Source organism: Zonotrichia leucophrys, chromosome 1A (assembly GCF_028769735.1).
Source record: "Zonotrichia leucophrys gambelii isolate GWCS_2022_RI chromosome 1A, RI_Zleu_2.0, whole genome shotgun sequence".
Classification (NCBI taxonomy): Eukaryota; Metazoa; Chordata; class Aves; order Passeriformes; family Passerellidae; genus Zonotrichia; species Zonotrichia leucophrys.
Window position 1 is genome coordinate 26,310,843 of NC_088170.1, and position 23,547 is coordinate 26,334,389.

A 23,547-nucleotide genomic window follows, 5' to 3' on the forward strand; every position below is an offset into this window, starting at 1 on the left:
TCAATAATTTAAATACACAAAAGCATCTAAAGATCTTTATAGAGAGAAATTAAGTTAGAATCAGATTTTGAAGCTTTTGTTGTTGTGGAAATAAGTGACTAAAGAAAGAGGCTGCTTTCTTATAGTGTTTTTTGTGCATCGTGTTACCTGATCATAAATACTTTTAGTTGTATTTATGATTACTTCAAATGTCTGTAAATGTACCTACAAATACACACACACACACACACGTGTAGTATACTCCAGTGGATTTTCAAGAGCTGTAGACTGCCTCATCATCTACTTTGCTTTTCGTTATCATGTGCTGCCAACATAGGAGTACTTGTTGTATCCCCATACTTAGCAGCTTTCTGCTTTTCTGGGGTTGGATTTCATGTTTGTTTAGAACCATTTGCTTCTCATTTCTTTCTGTATCAAGAGGAAAATATATCTGCTCCTTAAACCAAGTTCAGAAGGTTTTAGTGAACTTAGTAGACTGGGAGGGAAGTGGAAGGTTATCCAGCATTTGCAGGATCTTGGAGATGATCTGTTTGGTCTTTTTGTCACCTCTGAGGCTTTGCAATTTGCTGGCCTCCTCCCACAAAAAAACATATTTCTCATTTGTCAAATTCTCAGGTGTGCCTCCTACAGAAGGAAGGACAAGATTTCTTCCAATCTCTCAAGATCTGTGTTTTGTCAAGTTTTTTATTTTTGGCCTAACTGACATGAGGTCAAGATTAGCATTTTTATTTTCTCTTATCTGTTGTTTAATATTTAGTATAAATAATTTTTAAAATGTTTTACACAAAGCCCAGGTTTGAATTAAACTTGTGCTGTTATTGTAATAGTGTTTTCTTCCCCTGTAGAATTTTAGGTAATCTGCTTAGCTGTACTTTCCTCCCTACTTTCACACACACAAAAATGCACAGAAGTCACTGAAAGAAAGAGTAGTGCAGAGTAACTACTGTGTGGCCAAATCTATATTCACCTATTATTCATGAAATTAGCTCATTTTGCTTACAGGGTTTTCTCCTAAGACCTAAGGAACTTCCACTAGAGAAATGAGAGGTGTACTGTAAGGGAGTAAAGAAGTGAAATGGAAACTACTCCCTGCACACATTTGTCTGTGGCAGCCCTGAGGGAATCACCAGCACAAAAAGCAAAATGGATCAATAGCAGATGTTTAGGCAGATAATGCAGAAATTTTATTTCAGGGAGGTTAGTTGTTTAGAGTGTTGTTTTCCATAGGTTTTGTAGCAATTTCTTCTTGAATATGGAGTAGCCTAGTTATTCACCTAGTTTATCTCACTGTGTGCAACTTTATTCAGACAAGTCTTTAAAATGCAAAAGTGTAAGAAAGTGAAAGTTGTTCTGATTGCCTAATTTTTTTTTAAATTAATCTAGCAGCATTTTATCTTAGAATTTGGCAAATATAGTGATATATGGGAAATTAATTAGTCTGGGTTTTTTTTTCAACTTTATATTGGCAACTGTAGCAGAAGCAAAATATTGAATTATCTGAAATATTTCAAGTATATAGGCTGATAACACCAAAGTCTCTTAAGCTTGTTTTCTTAAGGACATGATTTTCATGTGCAGTTTTCATTGTATGAGTTTTCAAAATGTCTTTACACTGGAATCTCAAAACTTACTGCAGTTTGCAACGCTGTCCGTGTTGCTAAAATCTCACAGGTTCCTGACTGCTTGCACTGTGTGGTTTTAGCATCAGTATTTACTCATTCTGCCTATCTTGGCAGGTTGAAAAAAGGAATTTCTCATGAACCTTGAACAGATAAGTGAGGAAAATGTATGTATGGCATATTGTGCAAAATCCCATATTTTAATAGGAGATGTTTCCCTGAAGCAGTAGTTCAGGATTTACATTTTATGAATCAAAACTTACCATGTGACATTGTTCCTACATTACAGGTCATTCTTCGATCACTCCATGCACAGTGCACTGCCTCTTGGAATATATTTGGCAACAAAATTCTGGATGTATGTGACGTGGTTCTTCTGGTTTTGGAATGATATCCTTTTTAGTGTACAGTAGTATTTTATTCATGTTCATAGTATGAGGAATTACACAGCTATATCCTATATATAACACTAAGTAAACTAATAATAATTATAAAAAGGGAATTACCACTAAACATCGCTTTCTATATTAATGTTAATTAATTTATTGCTTTAGAAATGTGCATGCTCTTGCTGTTCTTTGGTAAGTAAAAGATTTTCCTCAAAACTTGCTTACAGTACTTGGCAGAATTTCCTTTACCAATTTTCTATGTGGAGGAAATGTTAGCAACTTTGTAAAATATTCTCTGGCTGTGAGGGGTCACAATGTAATTGACTGCATTTTTTAGACACTATTCTGAAAACAGCAGGCTGGTTCTATCAAGTCTAGTGGAATTGGTTTCACAGTTACAGCTTCTGAAAGATTTTGGAAATTCCATTTTGTGCAAACTTTAGATGCATTTGATAACTATATTTATAGTTATGTTGAAAATATGTGTATTAACAATACTAGATTATAGAGATTCAGCATACTGCCTTATTTTTGTGGTTTTGATTGTCTGTCTAGATATGAATTTCCCTTACTCATGGAGGTAGAAACTGAGTCAGAGTTCAGTGGGGAATGTTAGTTTTCCATGGCAATTAAATAGATTCAAACTTTTAAACAACTTTCTTGGGTTCTGTAATTTCAGTAGCCAAGAAAACAAAGTAGAGATTTGATGTTTAACATAGTTCTTGAAGATGTAATTGTGGGATTTTTATCCTGAAGCTCATATTTCATTCATATATCTATCAGCTTGCTTAGATTTTTATTTCTGTAATTTGTTCTGATTAAATAGCTTGAAATTTGTCACATTTTTTTTTGCAGAGAATAATCTTAATTGTTCACTAGAACTGTAGGCGATTACCCTAATAAAAACTGACTTCAGAATGTCAGTAAAATACTGTCCTACTTCTGTCCCAAGCTGGTGTCTCACCACCACCAACAGTATAGAGAAGTTGTGGTCTAAGACCTTCAGTTACTAATTACTTTCATTAGAGCTGACACAATTCTCTGACAAGCAGTTTTAGAGACCAAGTGCTTGAGGCCATCTTTCTTTAATTGGTGATTTTTAATTGGAAGTCTTTGTAATAAGATTCCAAATTCATTCTTCTTCTGGAAAGTAGCCCTGTAACTTTATTGCAAAAAAGAAATTGCACGCCTCCTCTATTTTTATAACATGAGGCATAGCATTGTGTTTGGATAAAGAATTCCTGTATTTTTACAGCTTTATATGATTGCTTACAGCAGACTAGAGTACTACTTTACACTTTGTTCTGTACAAGTGATAAAACCTGTCCTAGTAGTTTTCACAAATTCTGACTGTTTTTTGCTTGAGGAAGAGAAATTATAACCTTAAACAACTATCAGGACTTGCCTTACTAGAACTTTACATTATAAATAACATAAAAATCTTAATTGCTGCAAGTGCAACTTTAATGTTCAAGTATTTAAAGATCATCAATTCTTGTGTGTTTAATCCTAATATGACAGAAAAGGTCAGGTGATGCAATGTATCATAAAGAAAAGCAAGGATTAGCAGTGCATTTTCTTGAATTTTAGTGTGGTCACATGAAAAATAGATCTCTAAATTCTAAGGTTTAATCATGTGTCTTTCAAAAAACCAGTATTGAAAATGTACTGAATGTTTTGTAAATGTTTCAATTCTATTGGATTTTTCTCAGCAGCTCCTGAGTTTGGTGTATTTGATAAAGTAGAAATCCTATTCTTGCAGGGAATGAGGAATATAATCTGTGTATTTTTGAGTCTATATATCACCTTATGGTCCTGTGCCTCCCTGCCACTGTTTTGCTGCATCCTTGTAACTATATTTTGTTTGTAACAAAGGATACTTATGTCTTGCCCCATTAGTGTATTCTAGTTTTCTAGAGTTTGCAGAGTAGGAGCAAAAATGCCCTCAAAAATCCTACACACTAAGTTGCTGTTTTAATTTAGTTTTATTTGTAAAAGAAAAAAACTTATTGAAAATAACACTTTTAATAATGTGAGACTAGAATTTCACTTTTTTTTCTTTTTCATTAGTATTTATAGGTATAACATTCTCTTGTGTCCTGTAAATGCCCTGCCAAGATTATACCTCAGTTGTTCATGCAGTTTTTCCAGTTGCAGCTGAACAAATACCGCTCATTATGTCAAAAGGTTCTTACACTTCTCTGTTTTTCTAAAATGTCAGAGTTTACTGTAACCCAAACTATTCACAGTATTTTTTTCTCTTCTGTTTGCATTTGGTGCAAATGGGAGTGTGCAGTTTTAAGTAAGCAAGCTTTTATGGCTGTCGCATCCTTTCTGCAGTGCTGAGATTTTGAGATTATATAGGGCAATTTGTGTTTTTCAAAATAATTTATCATTGACTAACACTGTATTGATTATCTTATTTCACATATACTTCACCAATTGCTGGGGTCTAGGTTAAAGGAAACAAACATTGCACACATTATTAATTAGTGATTATTTTAAAAATGGGTGTTAGAGAATTCTTTATGATTTTCATTCTTTCACAAAGCTGATACAATTGTATAGGATTTAAAAAACTGTAACAAGCTAATTGGTACAGTTAAGCATTTAAAAAAAATTTATTACCAAAATTAGTTTCGGGAAAAGAGCAAAAAGTCTTCATGCAGAAAAAAACAAGTCAGCAGCTATTTTTCTACAGGAACTAAAGACTCCAAAAATCCAAACTCTGGGCCCAGCTGTCCAGAGCTTCTGTTCCCATGTCTAAATGCTTTTTCTAAAGTTAAAGAAAAAGGTTTTTAAAAAAATCCAGTGTTGGAGGAGATAGGCTGACTGAAATAATTTGTAAGCTAAGGGATTCTTTTATGTCAGATAGAAATGGAGTTAAAAGGATTTTGCAGAGCTTCAGTTAATTACAAACTGATTTTGTCTAATAAATGTCTAGTGAAATGAGGCTTCTCATGTAGCTAGCTGCTGTTACCTGTCTGGCCTCTTAGATCCAGATGTACAGCTGTTATGAATTGGGGATTTGGAGCATCTTTCTAATAAGGAAGGGCTGAGGGAGTTGGACCTGTTGAGACTCAAAAAGATATGTCTGAGAGACATTAGTCATCAATGTCTATAAGAATCTAAAGAGAGAGTGTCAGAGGATGTTTCCAGGCTTTTCCTAATTGTGCTAAGCAGTAGGACAAGAGGCAATGGGCAGAAACTGATGCACAGGAAGTTCCACCTGAATATGAAAAGGAGCTTCTTTACCATGAAGGTGAGCATGCAAAGGAACAGATTGCCCAGAGAGGTTCTGGAGTCTCTCCTCAGTGTTCCAGAAGAGTCTGGACACAATCCTGTGCTGTGTGCTCTGGTGTGACCTTGCTTGAGCAGGAAGGTTGGACCAGATGACCCACTGTGGTTCTCCAGCCCAGAAGAGACCCATTCTGACCCATTCTGTGATGCTATGATTCTGTGAATTGGCAGGTTTATTAGCATATATTTGATCTCTGACACCTTACACTGGCTGCAGATTTTTCTGTGCAGGAGAAAAGGATTTTTGGTTAGTAAAAGGGCATATCTGGGTCTATAATGTACATTTTGGCTTGATCTCAGACTTGTATGATACCTGATAGCAGGAAGCTGCATGTATTTGGGGCCTTTTAAATAGACTACAGTTCACAATGAAAAATTAACTTAACCCATGTTTACCTGACTTAGGGGATTGGGGGTGCTTGTTTTGCTTAAATTTTCTTTTTAATGAGATGATCCTTTTCATTCCAATTCCTGCAATGATTTTCAGCATCTTGTACTTGTTCCAATAATTAAAGAATATTGATCAGGACTAAAAGTAGGAAGTGTTTTGTGGGTGTTTCTGCTTTGTCTCTCAATGAAAACTGGGGAAACTGCATAAAAGAGGAGCAAATTGGTGCTAAGGCAGGAGTTGTGAATGCCTGGTACATTATGCATTTTGCAGCCTTTAATAATACAGTAATGTGCCTTTTCCTTGTGTAGCTGTAAATGAGGGTGTTAACACAAAATGAGACACTCTCCCTAGAGAACCAATTCCCTACTCTACTCTGAAGCTATTGCAAACCTACAAGAATTTTTTACATGTGAAGAGTTTTGAGAGATGTCTATGATGCAAGTTGCTAAGATCTCTTTCAAAGTAGACTTCAGAAGGAAGTTCAGTATGATTTTAGATACCTCTAGTGTGGGCATCTGTACTGAAGTTTAAACACTCTTCATAGCCAGTGACAAAAAATGGCCACTTGTAAGGCTCTGCTTCTCTTATATTATTTAAATATCTTGATGCTGAAGATAGATTGGACATGGCTTTTTTCCTTCCTGATGTCTGTGAAGGCCTAGTGAGTGATTTAAAGTGGGTGAGATGAATCCTACACCTGAAGTTGTTTACCTACATCACATGCTGGAAATACCCTGAAGAAAACTTCTAAATTATCATGTAGTTTCCCAGCTGCAGCAGAGAAATCCCTTATCTGCCACAATTTGCATTGTCAGCATTGTTCTCATCTGACACCACCTGATAAAAAGACAGGGAAAACAGGTTCTGGGGGGTATCTCTTATGTTCTCTCTGTATTTGAGGGAGTAAAATGGGGGAGAAGTCCATTGAGACTATGGACTCTGCAGCTTTGTTACAGGTTATCCAAATTTAAGTTAGCAGAAAAACAATTGCAAAGCATTAAGGTTATAAAAACCCTCTTAGTCTTTTCTCACATCTTCTTTAAAAGTCTAGACATGATGTAAGATATTTAGAAATGGGTCATAAAATTGGTTCCAGTTGTACCTTCATTGTTTGTAATGGTTGTCTGATTAAGGTACATTTAATGGAAAATCAGTTTTCACTGTTATTAAAAACCCAGCAATTATTTTAGTATTCTAAAAAAAATGTAACCTCTCTCTAGCTAAGCAGTTCAGTTGCACCAGCTTATTCCTGGCAGCAGGTAGCTTTAGAAAAAAATAGGAAGTTGGATTGTGTAAATTTTGACATCAGAACTTTTAATCTCAAATGTATAAAATAGAACTGTGAATGTTTAGGTTATAGTATAGCTGATGTTTTTCCCCCCATTATAAATTTGCAGGAAACATCTTGTTACTGGAAAGATTAATAGCCTTTAGTAAGCTGATACTAACATTCTACTATATATGATACTTTATTAAAATTTTAATTTAATTTGCCAGTATTTTTTATTAGAAATTCACAGCCAATTCCTTGCCCCAACCGGAGGAAGACAAAAATGATTTGTGATACACTTCACATGAACAATGAGACTTCCTTAGCATTACGGAAGTCAAAAAGAGGCCTACTTTATTTGTTTGCATTTCTGGGTTCTTTTGCATTGCAAGCTGTTTATTAGATCTGAATGTATCTAAGTTCCTTAAAATGCAGTGTAATTTGGGTGTGTACTGTTTTCTGCCTGAGTACTAAGTGTCCCTTTTGTTTGGATAATGCTGTAGAGGCTTCTGCGCCACAGATTTGTCAAGTAGGGCATCTTTTGGCAGTTGCAAGTGGCAGTGACAGCAGGTGTCTTCATTCAGTTTTGTCAGGTCTTTTGTAGGTTTATGAGAATAAATAATTTTCCTTTTGTGGAATAGAAACATCTGAAGTATTTGCTTTTTCAACATCACTGCTAAAAATGTTTTAATTCTCTGAAGAAATGTCAAGTGCTGTAAGACTAGCATGTTACATGACAAGACATTGAATGCAGGAAATGTATTTTAAAACAAATGGCTATTTTCTGTCTTTATGGTAACTGATTTTATAAACACTTCTAGAGAATAATAAATCCTGTTGTTTTTAAGTATTAGACATGCTAGTATGTTAAAAATAACTTCCAGTGATGCAAAATATGTGTATTGCCTTATTACAGGACCAGGTTTCAGACACTACCTTTCTTGGAGATAAGGGGTGTTGGGACATGATTGCCGTGCAACAGTGGACATTGCAGCAAAATTCCTTCTATGGCCAGAAACAGCCTGTCCTGTGATATCATAGGAATGTCAAGCTAGTGAAGACATAGGCAGTCAAATGTCTGGTTTATAAATAGAGCTCCAAAATGTTTATTCTGAAAACAGGAAATAGTTATTGAGAAGATAAATTTCATGGGATTTAATTTAATTAAAAGGCAAAACAGTTACAAAAACTGAACTATCGTTGTTCGTCCTTTAGAATGATAAATGCTTTAGAAATACCTTATGAAACTGACCATTCTGAAAAGTAAGTTTTGAAGGCCAAGCAATGGCAAATGCTGAGTACCAAGCTAGTTCTTACAGCAGTGCTGAATTTTGTTAATTCTGAAGACAGTGACTCAAGGGCATTAGTAAAATTTAAATTTAGTTAAATTTTGTTTCAGAATTATCAGTGAGAATGTTGAAGAGGAAATTCGGTTTTACATTTGAGATTCCTTGACTGTAAACACATCTCAATTTTTTCTTTATACATCTTCCGTTCCTTGCTAATAGCGTTGCACTTTTCTACAATTTTGGAAAATCCTGGAAATCTGATCCAGGAATCATCAAAGCCACGGAAGAACAAAAGAAAAAGGTAAAGCCAAGAGATATGAACTTGTTCTTCAACAGCCTTCCACCAGCTGATCAGAGTATTTAGTTTACTATTCAGTACATTGCATTTCAGTAAGTTGTATAAAAAAAGTTTAAAATGTTGAAAAGTCTTCCAGATTTATTTTTTAACATATGGAATGCATTTCAAGTCTTAACTGGTGCAAGATTGTATATTAGTCATTTTGAGTAGCAAAATAAAATTGTAACTTGAATTTTCAATATTAAAAGTTTGAAAAGCAGTTAAGTGAAAAATTAAATGTGAAGTTTCAGACTTTTGCCATAGTGAAACAAATAGCCCATTGCGGGAAAAGTGTTAGTTAGTTTTATGAAAACTTTCCAGACTTCTAAGCATCTCTAATTTTCTTTGCCTTTGTATCTAAAAGTATTAGACTGACAAACATTTTGAAGCTAAAACAGCCAAAACCCCAGGCAGTTTGGGGTGGGCTTTTATTTTGGCATAAATGTCAGACAAAATATGGGTAATCTAATCATATCTAAGACATTGTATCATTATTAGCATCTTATATTGTTATTTTAAATTAAGTGCATTGTTCTCAGCAGCCAAAATGAGCATTGAATATGCCAAAATTATACAAACAGCAAAACTGTATTGTTTTGTTTTGTTTTGTTTAGGTTTCCTAGAAGCCAACATTCCACCTAAAAGGAACTTTAGCTTCTCCTTCATGGTTATTTGTGAAAAGACCTGTGTGAATCAAAATCAGACCACTTGGAGTTATGTTCTTATGTAGGAATGAAAATATAATAGTCATTAAAAGGATGGTGTCAATGAAATAGTTTTTGTGTTCTGCAATAGGCTATAGCTGAGTCAAGATGCAGATTTGGATTTACTCTGAAAATTCCATTTCTGTTATTGCTAGTTGCCAAAGTAAATTCCCAACTACATTCTCCTCCTTCAACTGGACTAGATTAAGTAGAGTAGTCAACTATGACATTTTGGATTGGATTCAGCAAATTGCACAAATATGCAGTTTATTTAATCTACTTGCTTAAGTAGGCAAGTGTGGTTCCAAAAGCCTCATTGAACAGGGTAGGAATTGTAAAATGTTACTTTTTGAGGCAGATGCATATGGCTGTGAATGTTTTGGATTTCTTACATTGCAGCTAACCACATGGTAGAATGTTCTGTTACCGGGGGTATGAACCACTGTAGGACATGTGTGTTACCTTCATGCAGTGTAGCACTTCATAACATTTTCATAATTTGTCTTCAAGTATTTAATGCTGAGTTAGCCTTTAGCTTTGAAATAACCAAGTAAGAAAATTCTTTTCATTTCAGATGAACATGTTATTATATTTAGAAATGTGTAGTAAGCAACAATTTCAGATGTTTGTTGTTTTAATATGTCATGTCCTTCATTCTGTGTTACAAAATAACCCAAATCACCCTTAAAGCAAGGGAAGGAGTAAATAAGATATTCCTGTAGTTTGAAAGCATAGAAGACACACAAAGGTTTACAAAGCACAGTGATGTGGATCTGACTGAAGTGATCCTGAGTCTGCACAAGTCTTGTATTTAAAAGCTCTTCATCTGGTCTTATTCAATTCTGTTCTCCTCAGGTTTGGGAATTTGCTTGTGGACAAGCAAATACTGAACTCCAGTTTTGAGTTGAATGTGCATGAGACTATGCACATTTGTTTTTGCATCCTTTTGTTAGTCTGTAGTGTAGTCCACTGAAGTCAGAGGGACTCATAATGAAATTGTCCAGGGTACCAAAAGTGACACCAGCAGCACTGAAATCACAGTAGGTGACTAGGAATAAGTATAAACTAGAGTTAATTTAGAAGTAAATATGCATATTGGTCTAATAAAGTAGATTCAAAATCAGTTTGATCTGAAATGAATTTGCTCCTGTGTGTAGAAAGTACCTGAAATAAAGGGTTCACAGCCACAGATCTGAAAATGCTTGTCACCATTTGTTTATACGCTAAATTCTAATTTTATTTTTCTTGCAGACAATAGTAGAACTTGCAGAGACAGGAAGTCTGGACCTCAGTATATTCTGCAGTACCTGCTTGGTAGTATATTTTTCTATCAATTTCTCTGTTTATTTTTTTTTTCTTTAATGCTAAGCCAAAATTAGTGTTCCTGTAATGAACATATGTTTGACCTTATTGCAGTTTCAAAGGGAGAATTTATTTGTACTCTTTAATCTAAGCAGTGTTTTCAATACATAATATGTACACAAAAAAAATGCAACAGTGAGAGGAAAATATTATGATTTTGAAAATAACTTGCCACTGTCAAAATTCAAGTATCCAGTATATCTACCAGGTTGGTTGCTTATACACTTAGCAAGTTATAAAAATCACATGTGACATTCCACTACCTCCATAACTCGCAGTAAAGTTATGTTGCGCTTCTAGTAAAATATTTTTTTCAAAAATCAAGTGTGTTTCCCTATCTGACAATAAGTCAGGAGTAGGGGGAAGAAGTCTTAATTTTTCTAAAACAAATATAACATATTTTTTCTTTGGAAGTTAACTAGCAGATATAAAATGCTCAAGCATATCAGTGTTAACACTGCAGAGCTCTGATGTATGTGGAACATGAATGCTGTTTGTATCTCCAAATATGAAGCTGGAAAATTATATACAGATGTGGCACCTTAAAAATGATGTGTGTGTGTATATACATATATATTTCAGAACACTTCTTTCAAGACATAACCTTTCAAGAAAAAAATTCTGGGATTAATTTAGCATTTTAAGTTCCATTGAGTTCTGCTTGTTGAGTCGTATTTCTGTCTTTCGAAAATAACCTGGAAAGTTTATGTTGGAGCTTGGTTATGAATGATACACAATCATGGAACTCAAGCTCATTCTTTATTTTCGTTGTTAAAAGCTGAAATGAAGCTGGTTGCTATACAAAGCTTAATAGCTGGAGGTGATAGAAGAATTTGGTATGAGGAAAATAGCTCTTTGTATAAGAAAAAAAAAGTGAAAATCATTTCAGTGCAGTTTTAAGGATGTTTGTGTTAAAAAGTGAGTAGATTAAGCTAAATGGCTAGGATTGCCTTTAGAATTACCTTCAAGTTTGAAGTTCTCTGAGGAATTAACAATAGCACAATCAATTTACATTTAAATGGAGGGTTTGTGTTTTCTCCTATTTAAAATACATCAGGGTAACTTGCTTTTCTAAACAAATGTTTGTTATCCATTGCAGATACGGAAGCCAGTGAGGTCCAAACACTGCGGTGTTTGCAATCGATGTATAGCGAAGTTTGATCACCACTGCCCGTGGGTGGGGAACTGTGTAGGTGAGCAATTCGCTGAAATGCTCTGCAAGGTCTGCCTGTTCTCATTTCACAGTGGAAGTGACTTGGCTTCTTAAGAAAAGCTTTTCAGTACTGAGCTCAATTCTTCTTCTACTTGTGATTCTCTGCATTATTCTCATTTGTATTGTCTATTATATAGCCGTCCTCAAATTTGTTCTGTGTCTAATTCAGTTTGCTACATATGTATTTTAATTGACATGAAGTTCAGTAATGAAAAGATTCAAAGCTTTACTGCTGAAAAGGTATGTCCCAGTTCCACAACTGATTAATATCCATTACATAAGATGAAATTTTTCATTTTCACCAATATTCAGTAGCTTATTGGTAGAGTATGTGAATTTAAAATTGGTATGATTATACAAGTTAGATCCAGAATGACTTCCTATTGAGGTATTCTCCTCTTTTCGACCATCCAGGTTGTCTTTTGTTCTCCCCAGTGATTATTAAATGAATGGATATAAAACAGAAATAAAGTCTCTAAATGCTGCTATTTCCAGTCATATTTTTTGAGAAACTTATTTGAAAACCATTATTATGCAGGCAGCACTGAAGACCTCTCAGCTAGGAAATGAGTGCAGCTTGCTTCACGTGTTTAATTTTTTAGGACACAAGCAGAGGTAACTTTAATCTTGGGGAGGAGTTAAGACCTGGGTTCACTGACAGTTGACAGTTTCATAAATGCTTCATTGTAGTCCTTTCAAATAGATATAATAATGAATAATCAGAGTAGTTTGGTTTGAAAATCAAGACTAAAATCTTGGCATTTAAATTGTAATAGAGCATCTCTAAAGTCTCATTGATCAATTTATATCACCCCCTTCTGTTTTATGTTTCCTACAGATGTTACTATCTGAGATATTTTTGGTTTATATTTTAGATGTTTTACAATGAAAAACTAAGAAATTTTTAATTCAGACAGGCAGGGGAGCATGGGCTCAGGTTTTGCAAGATACCAAGAAGTATGTGTCAATGGGACAGAAAGATCCAGTATTTTAATCTGTAACCAGAAAAAAAACAAAAAACAGATGGGGAAGGAAAGCCCTTAGTTTCAGTGTATGAGTGATGGGATTAGGGTAGGTGGAGGAAATGGTTTTTAAGTCACAGTGATGATGGAAAAGTAGAATCTGTCTTTTACTGGTAGTGTACAGAGAGGGATAACTGGAGGTAAACTTAGGGCCCTTGAAAGTATGCTGGGAAAAAGCATTCGAAATCACAGTATGGGGGCTGGAGTGAACTGGAGAGATGGTGGTGTGAACAACCTTATATGGCTTCTCTGTCTCACATTGGTACGTGGTCACTCTAAGCATGGGATTGCAAAACAGAATCCGTGCTTAAAACAGCATTTGTGGTATGTTTGCCAAAAAGGGAACCATGAATCATGCCTTTCTGGAAAGGTGGAATTTGGATGTGTGTGGAATGTGTTAAAAGGATAAGAATGTTGCTAAAGATAGGACTGAGAAATCTTGTAAGAGTATTTACAGACACTTTAAAATAAATCCTTTGGGGATAAAACTTGGCACATAAAGAGACCTAGAATATTTTTACCATTTTTAAGAGGTTGACAAAAAGTGGAGACTATTTGAAAAATAAAGGAATTGGCAACTAGGGCAAATTGTTTTCCTCAAAATTTTAGTTAAAATACAGCAAACAAATCTCTGGAAGTGATGATATTTATATTCTAAATGGAGCATCAAAATAACGTTATGTTTTTCTACAGTTTTTAAAATTTTATTTTAACTGCGAAGGATGACTCTATTCCTGCCAGTCCAGGAGGCAGCTGTAGAGCACAGTACTGTGTTTTGCCTAATCTTATTCAAAATACAGGTTCTCCAGTTTATTTTTCCACATTTTTTTTCTTTTTAAACTGCAGTCAAGATTGTACTATTTGATTTATAGTTTTAAATGCTACATGTTTTTACCTCACACATACAGATTTCCTGGTAGGCAGAATTTTGTTTAATATCACTAAAGATGTTGCTGAAAGAAGCATCCCATCAGATGTTTCTCAGATGGGCTTCTAGGCCACTGTTTAACTTCTGTGTTCTTTATAGAATGTCTTTTATGAAACTTAAGAGTTCTGAAATTTAGAGTGCAAATGCAAGTGATACCTTAGGGACATTCCCACCACTTTCTCATAGGCCCTTAGGTGATTGAAGGCAATATTACAACATGATTTTGTGTTTTCAGGAACTTGTTTGATTTTCAAGGAAGTGTCTTATGTGTAGTCTAGTTTGTGTTATATGTATGTTTTTCCTCATCTCTTATTTATACAGTCTTTCAGCTCACTTGCTAAAAGCACTTGATTATTTTCTGCCTCCAGAGGATGCTCTTGTTTTAGCAGGGAAAACATTTGACATAATAAAGAAGTAAATGCTGTGCTGGTAAATGATGACAGCCAAAGCTTTTGTAGGCCATTATCATCTCTGTGGGTTTAGTTTACAGCCTGGAGCTCTTGGAAGATTGCAACACTGGACATATTTTACCAACAGAAGGAAGGCTGAGTACTTCAGAATTATGATGTACTCTCATAAAAGGCATATTTTTAGCTCTGCTACTGTTAAAAATAGATCAGTCTTTTAGTAACTGAGTTTTCTTTCATTAGAATTCTGTCTAAAGCAGAGTCATTTTTATCCCATTCATTGTTATAGCTAGTTTCCTATACCTTGTTTGTTCAGTTACAGGTATTTGTTTTACAAGTTTTACTGGATATTTTATTTTTAGCTCGCTTCATCAGGCATCCAAACATAAGATTTGAGTTAGTTTATTATCAAGGAAGGTTGCATATTTCTTCATATTTCTGTTACTTTTAAGAAAGCAAACTCCATAGTTTGATGATTTTTCAGTGGCTTTTAAAAAATACTTATTAATGTGTAATTCCTGGCTGTTAAAGGCTCTGCAACAGCTGCCACCAGCTTTGCTCTAAATATTGTCAAACAATAATTTTATTAGTTCATGGTTACAAATGAATTAGTGAATTGCAGTTGTAACATGATAGAAAATTAAAGAAAAATTGCTTTGTTGTCTGAGAAATAAAAGAAAAATCATAAGTAAACCAGCTAATTTCACTGTTTTGAAGTTATAGGGGCTTAATATTGTAGCTTCTAAGCAAGCAATTAAACTTTCTGGTGTAATGTTGTCTTTCTTCTGCTGGAAGTGTAGTAATTTGGTCCCTGTTGTGCAACTTTAGGAGCAGGGAACCATCGTTATTTTATGGGATACCTGTTCTTCCTGCTTTTTATGATCTGCTGGATGATCTATGGATGTATCTCTTGTGAGTAAAAGTGATTTTTGGCTTTTTTAAAAATTGCTTCTAAATATTGCTTCTAAATACCTTTATCTCCTCATATGGATTTTTATAGGTCTTTGCCTTATCAGGGTTTTGGTTATTTTTATCCTGGAATTGAACTGCACATTAATATTTGATTATATTGGGTATTTTAATTTAGAAGATGTTTTTCTTGTTCTAGATCTTTTTTTTTTTCATCACAGACAAGTATGTGCATGTGTCATGTATTCAAGGAGCTGGGAAAGGAAGAGAGAGCAAGTAAAGCTCAGAATTCTGGCACTTGTCATTTTCCTGTTTAATTTAACACATTCTAATGTGGGCATTATATGTTGCTGTAAAACAAACATACCTTAAATCTTTGTATATTTTTTGACTTTTTTTCCCCTCTAGACTGGGGTTTCCACTGTGAGACAAGTTACACAAAGGATGGATTTTGGACCTACGTTACACAGATCGCTACCTGTTCTCCGTGGATGTTTTGGATGTTTCTAAACAGTGTGTTTCACTTCATGTGGGTGGCTGTGTTACTCATGTGTCAGATGTACCAGGTATGGAAGGGCACTTTGCTCATAATGCCATGTCTTGGGAGTGGCATAAGAATATCAAATAGTTCTGTTGTTTAAATTTTCATGTTCATTGTGCTACACCAAGTGTTTAATCTCTCAGCCTTGCTGGAGGAGGCAAGCATCTACTGTCTCTCAGTATTAGGCATCATTCAGCTCTAATTCACATGGCCCTTTTTTATTTTTTTGCAAGACGTTAAAATACCTACCTCCTGCTTTCCATTCTCAGAATGACAAAAAGGTAAAACAGACCAGAAGAAGGCAACAAAGACTAATAGAGGATAAGAGCCATGGGACAAATTTATAATAATGCTGTATGTTATTAACAGAAAGGGAGTGGTAACATGAAAGAGGATGCAATAATTTCTTACACTGCTTCAGTGTGAGTTGAGGCCATATTATTATACTCTAGTCTGACCAAACCCAAGTTGTTTTTCTTTTTATCCTTTCTATGGAAAGAAAAGTCATACTGAAAGCCTTGAAGTATGACTTGTCATTAATGAACCATGAGACTTAATTTCTATTTCCAGGAAATCTTCTGGGAAGATTATCCTGTAAGGCTTAGATAAAACTTTTCAGGAAGTTTAAATTTTGTCCTCCATTTTTACAATATTTGTCACTTACAACATGTATCAATTTCAAAGTCGTATGGTTTGTGTTTGCTCCTGACAATTTCCCCAGTCAAAAACTCGTTTGTTTACAAATGAATTTTAAAATAAATTTAATCCAGTAAATTTGGTCCTTTCTCAGTCTGTCTTGTGCAGTACTTGGTTGCATGTTTTTATGTGAGCTAAAATACTTATTCTTCCTGTCTTAAGATATCTTGCTTGGGTATCACAACAAATGAAAGGATGAATGCAAGAAGATATAAGCACTTTAAAGTTACAACCACATCTATTGAAAGCCCATTCAAGTAAGTTTTGAAGCCTATACAATTTTCCTATTTGTGTAGCCTTGCATACATTTGAATCACGTTGCTTGTTGAAGCAGAACACACCTAAACACTTCCAGACTGTTTTCTCTACTTGGAGTGCTGAATCTTGTCAGCTATTTTCAGTTACACATTCTGTCCAGTTAAAGGAAGTGATTAATGTTTTGTAGCATAGGAGGGACAAACACAGAAAAGAATGTTTTCCAGCAGTGGTTGTATTTCACTGTAGAGTTGATGGGGAAATAAGTGTCATCTTTATAAAGCAGATGCTCAAACCAGAGGTAGTTGCTTACTGCAGCATGTCTATGTTGACCTGGACATTAATTTCCACACTGGGCACTTTCTCCTGAGTAATACTTACTGTGCCGGTGAAGTTGCTGTGTGCAGTAGCTTCCCTTTTTCTCTACTGTGAGAAAAGAGACTTCCCCTTCTTCCTATTCATCAGGAAGAGCATGGCCAAAGCTGTTTGTGGGGAAGGGAGCAGGATGTCCCAGGAGCTGAAGTGGGTGTTGCATGGGTGAGAGCAAGCTGATGCATACAGTTTTTGGGCATCAGTATGTAAAAGAGTAGATTGGGATTCTGGTTTCTGTAGTGATGAGGGTGCGAGATGAAAGATGGGGGCTTGGGGATGAAATAATACTGAGATGGAATACAGGGTCATGGAGCAGCTTGTGGAGCCAAAGCAGGACATAAATGAAGGCATGAAGCTGGTATATTGGTGGGTTGAGAGCATGTTACGAAAGGAGCTGGAAAAAGAAAAAAGCACATCTCATCCTGCTGCACATGCTGTGCCTCCTGTGGGAGCTGCTACTCTTTCTGGTGCCACACAGGGTGAAGGAGATAGGAACTGTGATCAGGAGCAGTCAGCATGGATTCACTCAATCCTGTGCAGTGAGCTCTGGGATGACCCTGGTTGAGCCAAGGACCCACTGTGGTCCTTGCAACCTGCCCATTCTGTGATTCTGTTCTATAGCAGATGGATTTCTGTGCTAGGAATTTGTGTGGTCTTTTTTTAATATCTCTTCATAGAAAATGTGGGAGAAGCAGACAAGCATTTCTTGTAGTTGCAGTGTTCCTACAGATTAGAGCTGTAACAAAACCAAATAATTTGCCTGGAAAACACAGGGTGGTGCACAGGATAAGAAAAAAGTGCTGGTTTGATCCCAAATTGCTGTCACATTCACAAACCATTTTAACTGAAATAGCTGCTATTATAAAAATTACACCTGAAAATAACACCAGATGTCTGAAATAACTGACTTGGCATCACCTGTCACATGAAGCATTGACATCAAATAGTTTCATCTCCTTTTTGCTTAGACCTGCTCACTCATATATCATTACATGAGCTTCTCTTCCAGAAAACTATGATCTGTTCAGCCCATGTCTAATTAAGTTAAAAATTCCCAGCATGTTGGGAGTTTTTATGTAGGTTTCTTAAATATTTGACAGTTAATTGATTCAGCCACAGAAAGTGCTTGAATTGTTCATTTAATTCAGATCATGTTTTCTTAATTTCGTGTTGTCAAGGGACCTGGTTGATTCTAGACCTGCAGCTGGTGAACCAGTATGTATGCAGAAACAGATACCAATAAATATGGAAATTATTCTAGGAAGACATTAATTTCATGCCATTTTGCTTTGCATCCATCTGTACAATGCAACTGTCCTCTTAAAACGAGATCTGAACTACCAGGTTGCGCTATGTGGTGATTGACTGCTAAAAACATGTTTTGGTGGATAGTGGAAGAAAGTTGGTGTCTTGATTATGCCCAAGGATCAAACATTTACCAGTCTGGTCACCACTTCTAATTTCAGAACTGACTCATCAACTTGCTTATCAAGTATGAGAAAAATTCTGAACAGAGCTCATTTTCTAAAGTTAGAAACTTTAAGGGTGGAGAATCAAATTTGTAGGTAGGCAAAAGATTGTGTACTTTGTAAGATGAGCTATGATATTGCTTGCTAATGTGTGTTTCTCTTTTGTTTTTAGCCATGGATGTATAAGGAACATTATAGACTTCTTTGAATTCAGATGCTGTGGTCTTTTTCGGCCTGTTATTGTGGACTGGACAAGGCAGTATACAATAGAATATGACCAAACTTCAGGATCAGGCTACCAGCTAGTGTAGCACCACCTTCATCCTGTGAGCATATCATCCTGAGTGGTGCCTGGAAAATTTTCCCTCTCTCTCTCTCGACTCCGCATCCCTTGAAGAGTAGCATGCTATGTGTAGGGCTGATGATGAATCATAAAGGTACCTTCTCTTCATCAGAATTTTATTAACAAAAGTAAAAATGGACAGAATAAACTGCCAAACCTGATAAGGAAGAGGAGGAGGATCAAAAAGGGATTTTAACAGTTCTTAACATGAGAATTATTCATGACAACATATTCACAGTATTTGTTATCAGGTTTTTTATTTAATGTCTTTCACAATGGAGCATGAGATTATTGAAGTATTGACATAAGTAGTTATATTGTGCTGAGCAGAAAAATTTGTATCCCAATATCAATTATTCCACTGAAACAAGAATCTAGAATATAAAACTAAATTTCATGATACAGAGTTCACTGATCGCTATGTTGTAGTTCCTGTAATGTGATTTTTTTAATACAGATTTTCTGTAGTAAGATGTACATTGAAAAATGTGCTTTTCAGTACTGTTATAAACATCTTGTGGTGGGGATCCCCTGTAACATGTTAAGTTATAGCAGTAGGGCACGTCAGGTAATGTTGAGTAAAAATATGTTGCCCATGTTTTTTGGTGATTGTTTTTGCCACCAGTTAGTGGTACAACTAAATACTTGTAACAACCCTGTTCTGAAATAATGTAGTCTGAAATAAACAGCTGCGCCAGTAAGGAAAGCTTTTCTGTCAAACTTAAAGCCCTGCCTAAATGCATGATACACCTGTAAAATTAGTTTACAGTATATAATGTTCAGGGAAAAAAGTGGGGAAAAATAATTATCTTTGAAGTAATTGTATAAGCAACTTACAAACTAGCAATGTTTTAGTATTAGGTTTGGTCCTCATACAGTACAGTGTAGTGTATTTGGAGACACATTGGAAGAGAAATTACATGGGGGATACCACAGATGTAAAAGCAAAAGTCTCAGTTATTAAAAGACAAGATAGTTTAAAATTGAATGCAATTGGAGAAGAAGAACCCAAAGTTGCCCGAAATGCTTATTTCATTTGGATGTGAAATAATGGAACCCAAACTTTAACAAAAACAAAAAATTAAGAATCCCCGTAATGGCACGTGCGCACAGAAAGAGCAGAGCAGTGTTCTGAGGAAGATGGTGCGTTGGCACGTGGAGATCACCCTAATTTCTGTTTTTAAGTTCTCATGCTACAGATGTGTTTGGAAGGTAAGGAATGATCTGAAATTGCATTCCAAAGGGGCTTTTCTTGAATGTGATGCACTGATTTTTGTTACGGTGTTTTCATATACTCATAGTGAATTGTTCACTGCTTCCTTAACTATTGTTTACAGAGAGACTGAGAATCAGTTTAGTTCTCTTCTAAGTGCTGTAGCAACCCAGTGGTTCAAGGAACCTGTGAGGGGAGTTTGGGGAGGGTCCTGAAAGCAGATGTCTGAGACCAGTGTAAAGAATGTGTATCTGTATATAAATAATTTATCAAATAGTTTTCTCTCTGTGAGTGTGTGTTTAGTGTGTTTAAAGCTGCTCATTTTCATTTTATTCAACCAAAAAAGTATAGGAAGATATCTAATGAGCTTTTAGTGATGTTAAATATTGCTGTTAATAGGCATTATGCCCTGCAAATTCACTGCATGTTTGATGCTTGGCAAAATTAGCGTTTTCTGTAATATGCAGATTACAGATAATAAAGCAATCTAGTGGTATTCCCGGCCCTTGCCTTAGTAGGAGGAGCAGTGAAACTGTAAATAGTTGATGTTCAGTATTTGCAAGTAAACATTTTTTCTGTAGTTGTTCATTGATCTCAAGACACACACTTAGTTTGCAAGTACCAGATATCAGGATTTACAGAAGTGCAGCATCAGAGTCCTTGAATGTTTAATACTGGAAAAATCAATGCTGTCTTGGACACTTTTAGCAGGAGAGGTTTGGGTATAGGGGTGAATAAGCCTTGGCTACTGTTGTCAGACAAAATTTTTAATCCTAACAAAAACATGCTCTATTTCTGTGAAAACAGTTGACTTCAGTTATTCATATTTTTTTTCTAATCAGAAAAAAGCATGAAAGCTTTACACTATGGTTTGTTTTGATCACCAATGGTGTTCTGCATATTTTTTTATTAATTTCTTTTTTCACATTTTAGCTGGGGGTCAGTTGGCTTAAGGAGCTTCAATACACTTTATAAAATATCACCCAGTTCAGTGCATGATGCAAGTTTTGGTCACATTTGCCCAGTAGCATTAAATGCCATGAATTGTATCATGCACTCCATGTCAAAAGTGTTTGCAAAAGAAGAGGTGATCCTTGGTAGCACGTAGGAAGTTCTGCGCTATTTCCATGCCAGAAGCTCTCTGGCGACAGATTTGTTGAGACCTGCAGAATCTGAGCGATAGTAGGTAGTTGTGAAAATCAACATGCATATATGGATTTGGGATGTATGAAGTTTCCAGTGCAAAATGTAACTTGTCTTGAGTAACACTGAATTGTTGATGTGAAATCATAAAGCAAGCAGGGGGGAGCCAACTATGCAGCATTTTTCTGTCAAGTTATCAAACTTAAAATTCACTTGTTGAACCAAAACTGCATTGCTTCTGAAACTTAAGCTGATCTAGACCAACAGCAGATCAGACCAACTTAATCTGACATAGGTAGAATAAATAGGAATTTTGTCTTGGCCCTAAACATGTGCTGTTTCTTTGCAGGTTTTTGTATTCTTTGATGTCCACCAGATTTTTTTTCAATTAATGTGTAAAACAGCATCACTACATTTTAAGCTGTGGATTTTTTTGTATATTATTTATAACTGTGCCAAGTATTATTTTAATACTGTCAAGATCTTGATGTGTATTACATTGTGAACAAAAAAAAATCTGTAAAATGTTTAATAAACTAGCTCTCCTTACATAAATGAAATCTGTTAAATTTTGTAAGTTATTAATCAAATAAATATTGACTCTTAGATGCAGTGTTTGTATTGACTTGGGGTGTGATTTCATACAGTGTAGTTTGTGTCCAGTTTCAGAAGCCTTTCTGGAAAAATGTACAGGTGTCTTACAGATGGCATGCACCCAAATATGAACAGATGTGAAATCCTATGATTTACTACACTGTGGTAAATTACACCTTTGCACTACCAATTAAAGTTAGCATTCACTAAATTAAATATTCCTGTCTTTTGAGTGAAGCATGCTGGCAAGCATGCTTTCTTAAGGGAGAACTCCATCTAGGGAATGCTTCATGTGGCCTAATGTCCTTTCATATATGACATTATGATAATGTCATTTGAAGTATTCTAAGGGTCAGCCAGGCATCTACATAGGGCTAGGATGTGCCACCAAGATGTGTGTGCTTCTGAGTGGCACTTGCAGGACACAGATTACCTTGGCTATTCTGATCCACACTAGAGGATTGAGCAGAAGTTAGAGTTTGAGCAGAAACAAGGTAACAATCCAAGTTCAAATCTAATCAGGATATTTATAACCATCAAGGTGTATCAAAGTGTAAGGCTAGGACTTAGGAGCACATCTAAAGGGAAGAAAAAGGTGGTTTTCCACTGAGCCTTGTTTTGCTATTGGCATTGAGAATTGGTGGTGGTGTTCACCCCTTCCCCAGGCAGTGTTCCTGGTGAGGCTGTGTCTGGGCTGACCATCCATTAGCTTGTCAGGAAAAGACTAGGGAAGACTTTCAGCCTGTGCTGAAGATCTCCATCCAAGATTTGCAGTTCTCCACCAGATGAATTGCTGTGTTTGGGAGTCCTGATGATTTGCAAACTGGTTCCTGGGTTTGGGTTTTTTTGGAAAGAAGCCAGCCCTCTGCACCCTCATTATGCTTCTACTAGAGCTCAGTGCCTTGCACCTCCCATTAGCTGCCTTTTGGTAAAATCAGACTTACTTGCTATGAAAGCAATGTCCATGGTATGAGTAGCAGGACTGAGAAGTTTTCCTAGGTTTCCTAGGCTGTGCTGTTGTTTACTGTCTCACTCCCGCCTGAAATGTGCTGCTTCAGAGTTACTGTTGTCTTTTTCAGCTCTAATCTTTCCTGCTCTGTGAACTGGACAAGTTATTGGGTCACTGAGCTGGCTTGTTTTTCCTCCTGTCCACATGGTTCCTTTATAACCTGTACAAAATACTCTTTTGTGTATTATTTTGAGTTGTACATATTTTTCTAATTAGGCTTTTGGCTTGAACTGCTTCACTGCCTCAGACCACGGTCATAGATGTTGCTTGAAACTGCTTTAGACCATGCTGACACAATTGCTTAGTGTTTCATTGCAGCAGTCCCAGTTATATGTGTTTCCATAAATTCAGTGTTGTGAAGGGTTCTTTTGTCCCAAAAAAGTATCAGCTTGTTTCTCAAACTAGACAAGAGTTTCAAAGTTCTTTTCCTGTCTTTACCTAACTTCTTAATCTGCAGCTGTCTGGGTGGAGTATTCCTGCACAGCAAGTTCTGTGCATAACAGTACCTCAATACCAAAGCACGCCCAGTCCCTCAGAATATTACGGTTTGGTTTTCATTTACTGGAGACTCTGTGCCAGAGACAGGCAGCCATTTAGGCACACAGGTACCCCTTATCTATCACTTTCAGAGCTGTGTCACCCTAGAGAGCAGTAGATTAAGATTTACTACTTTTGTGCAGCAAGCAGCTCTTTGCCTTGCACACACGTATATTATGGTGTGATGCTGTAGGAGAGTTATTCAGCTCTGAAGGCCATGACTGCGTATGTCCAG

The 23,547-nt window shown here is 35.9% G+C and overlaps 1 protein-coding gene across 1 annotated transcript in view; it reads left to right on the forward strand.

Annotated features, from left to right (window-relative positions):
* ZDHHC17 (zinc finger DHHC-type palmitoyltransferase 17) overlaps positions 1-21,778 on the forward strand; it is a 65,564-nt gene extending 43,786 nt beyond the window's left edge. The window contains exons 10-17 of the mRNA XM_064701978.1: positions 1,909-2,009; positions 8,435-8,559; positions 10,551-10,613; positions 11,761-11,854; positions 15,060-15,143; positions 15,549-15,706; positions 16,540-16,634; positions 18,646-21,778. Coding sequence (XP_064558048.1) covers positions 1,909-2,009; positions 8,435-8,559; positions 10,551-10,613; positions 11,761-11,854; positions 15,060-15,143; positions 15,549-15,706; positions 16,540-16,634; positions 18,646-18,784 — 859 coding nt within the window. The 3' untranslated portion in view covers positions 18,785-21,778. The remainder of the gene's footprint in view (positions 1-1,908; positions 2,010-8,434; positions 8,560-10,550; positions 10,614-11,760; positions 11,855-15,059; positions 15,144-15,548; positions 15,707-16,539; positions 16,635-18,645) is intronic.
* The last annotated feature ends 1,769 nt before the right edge of the window (positions 21,779-23,547 follow it).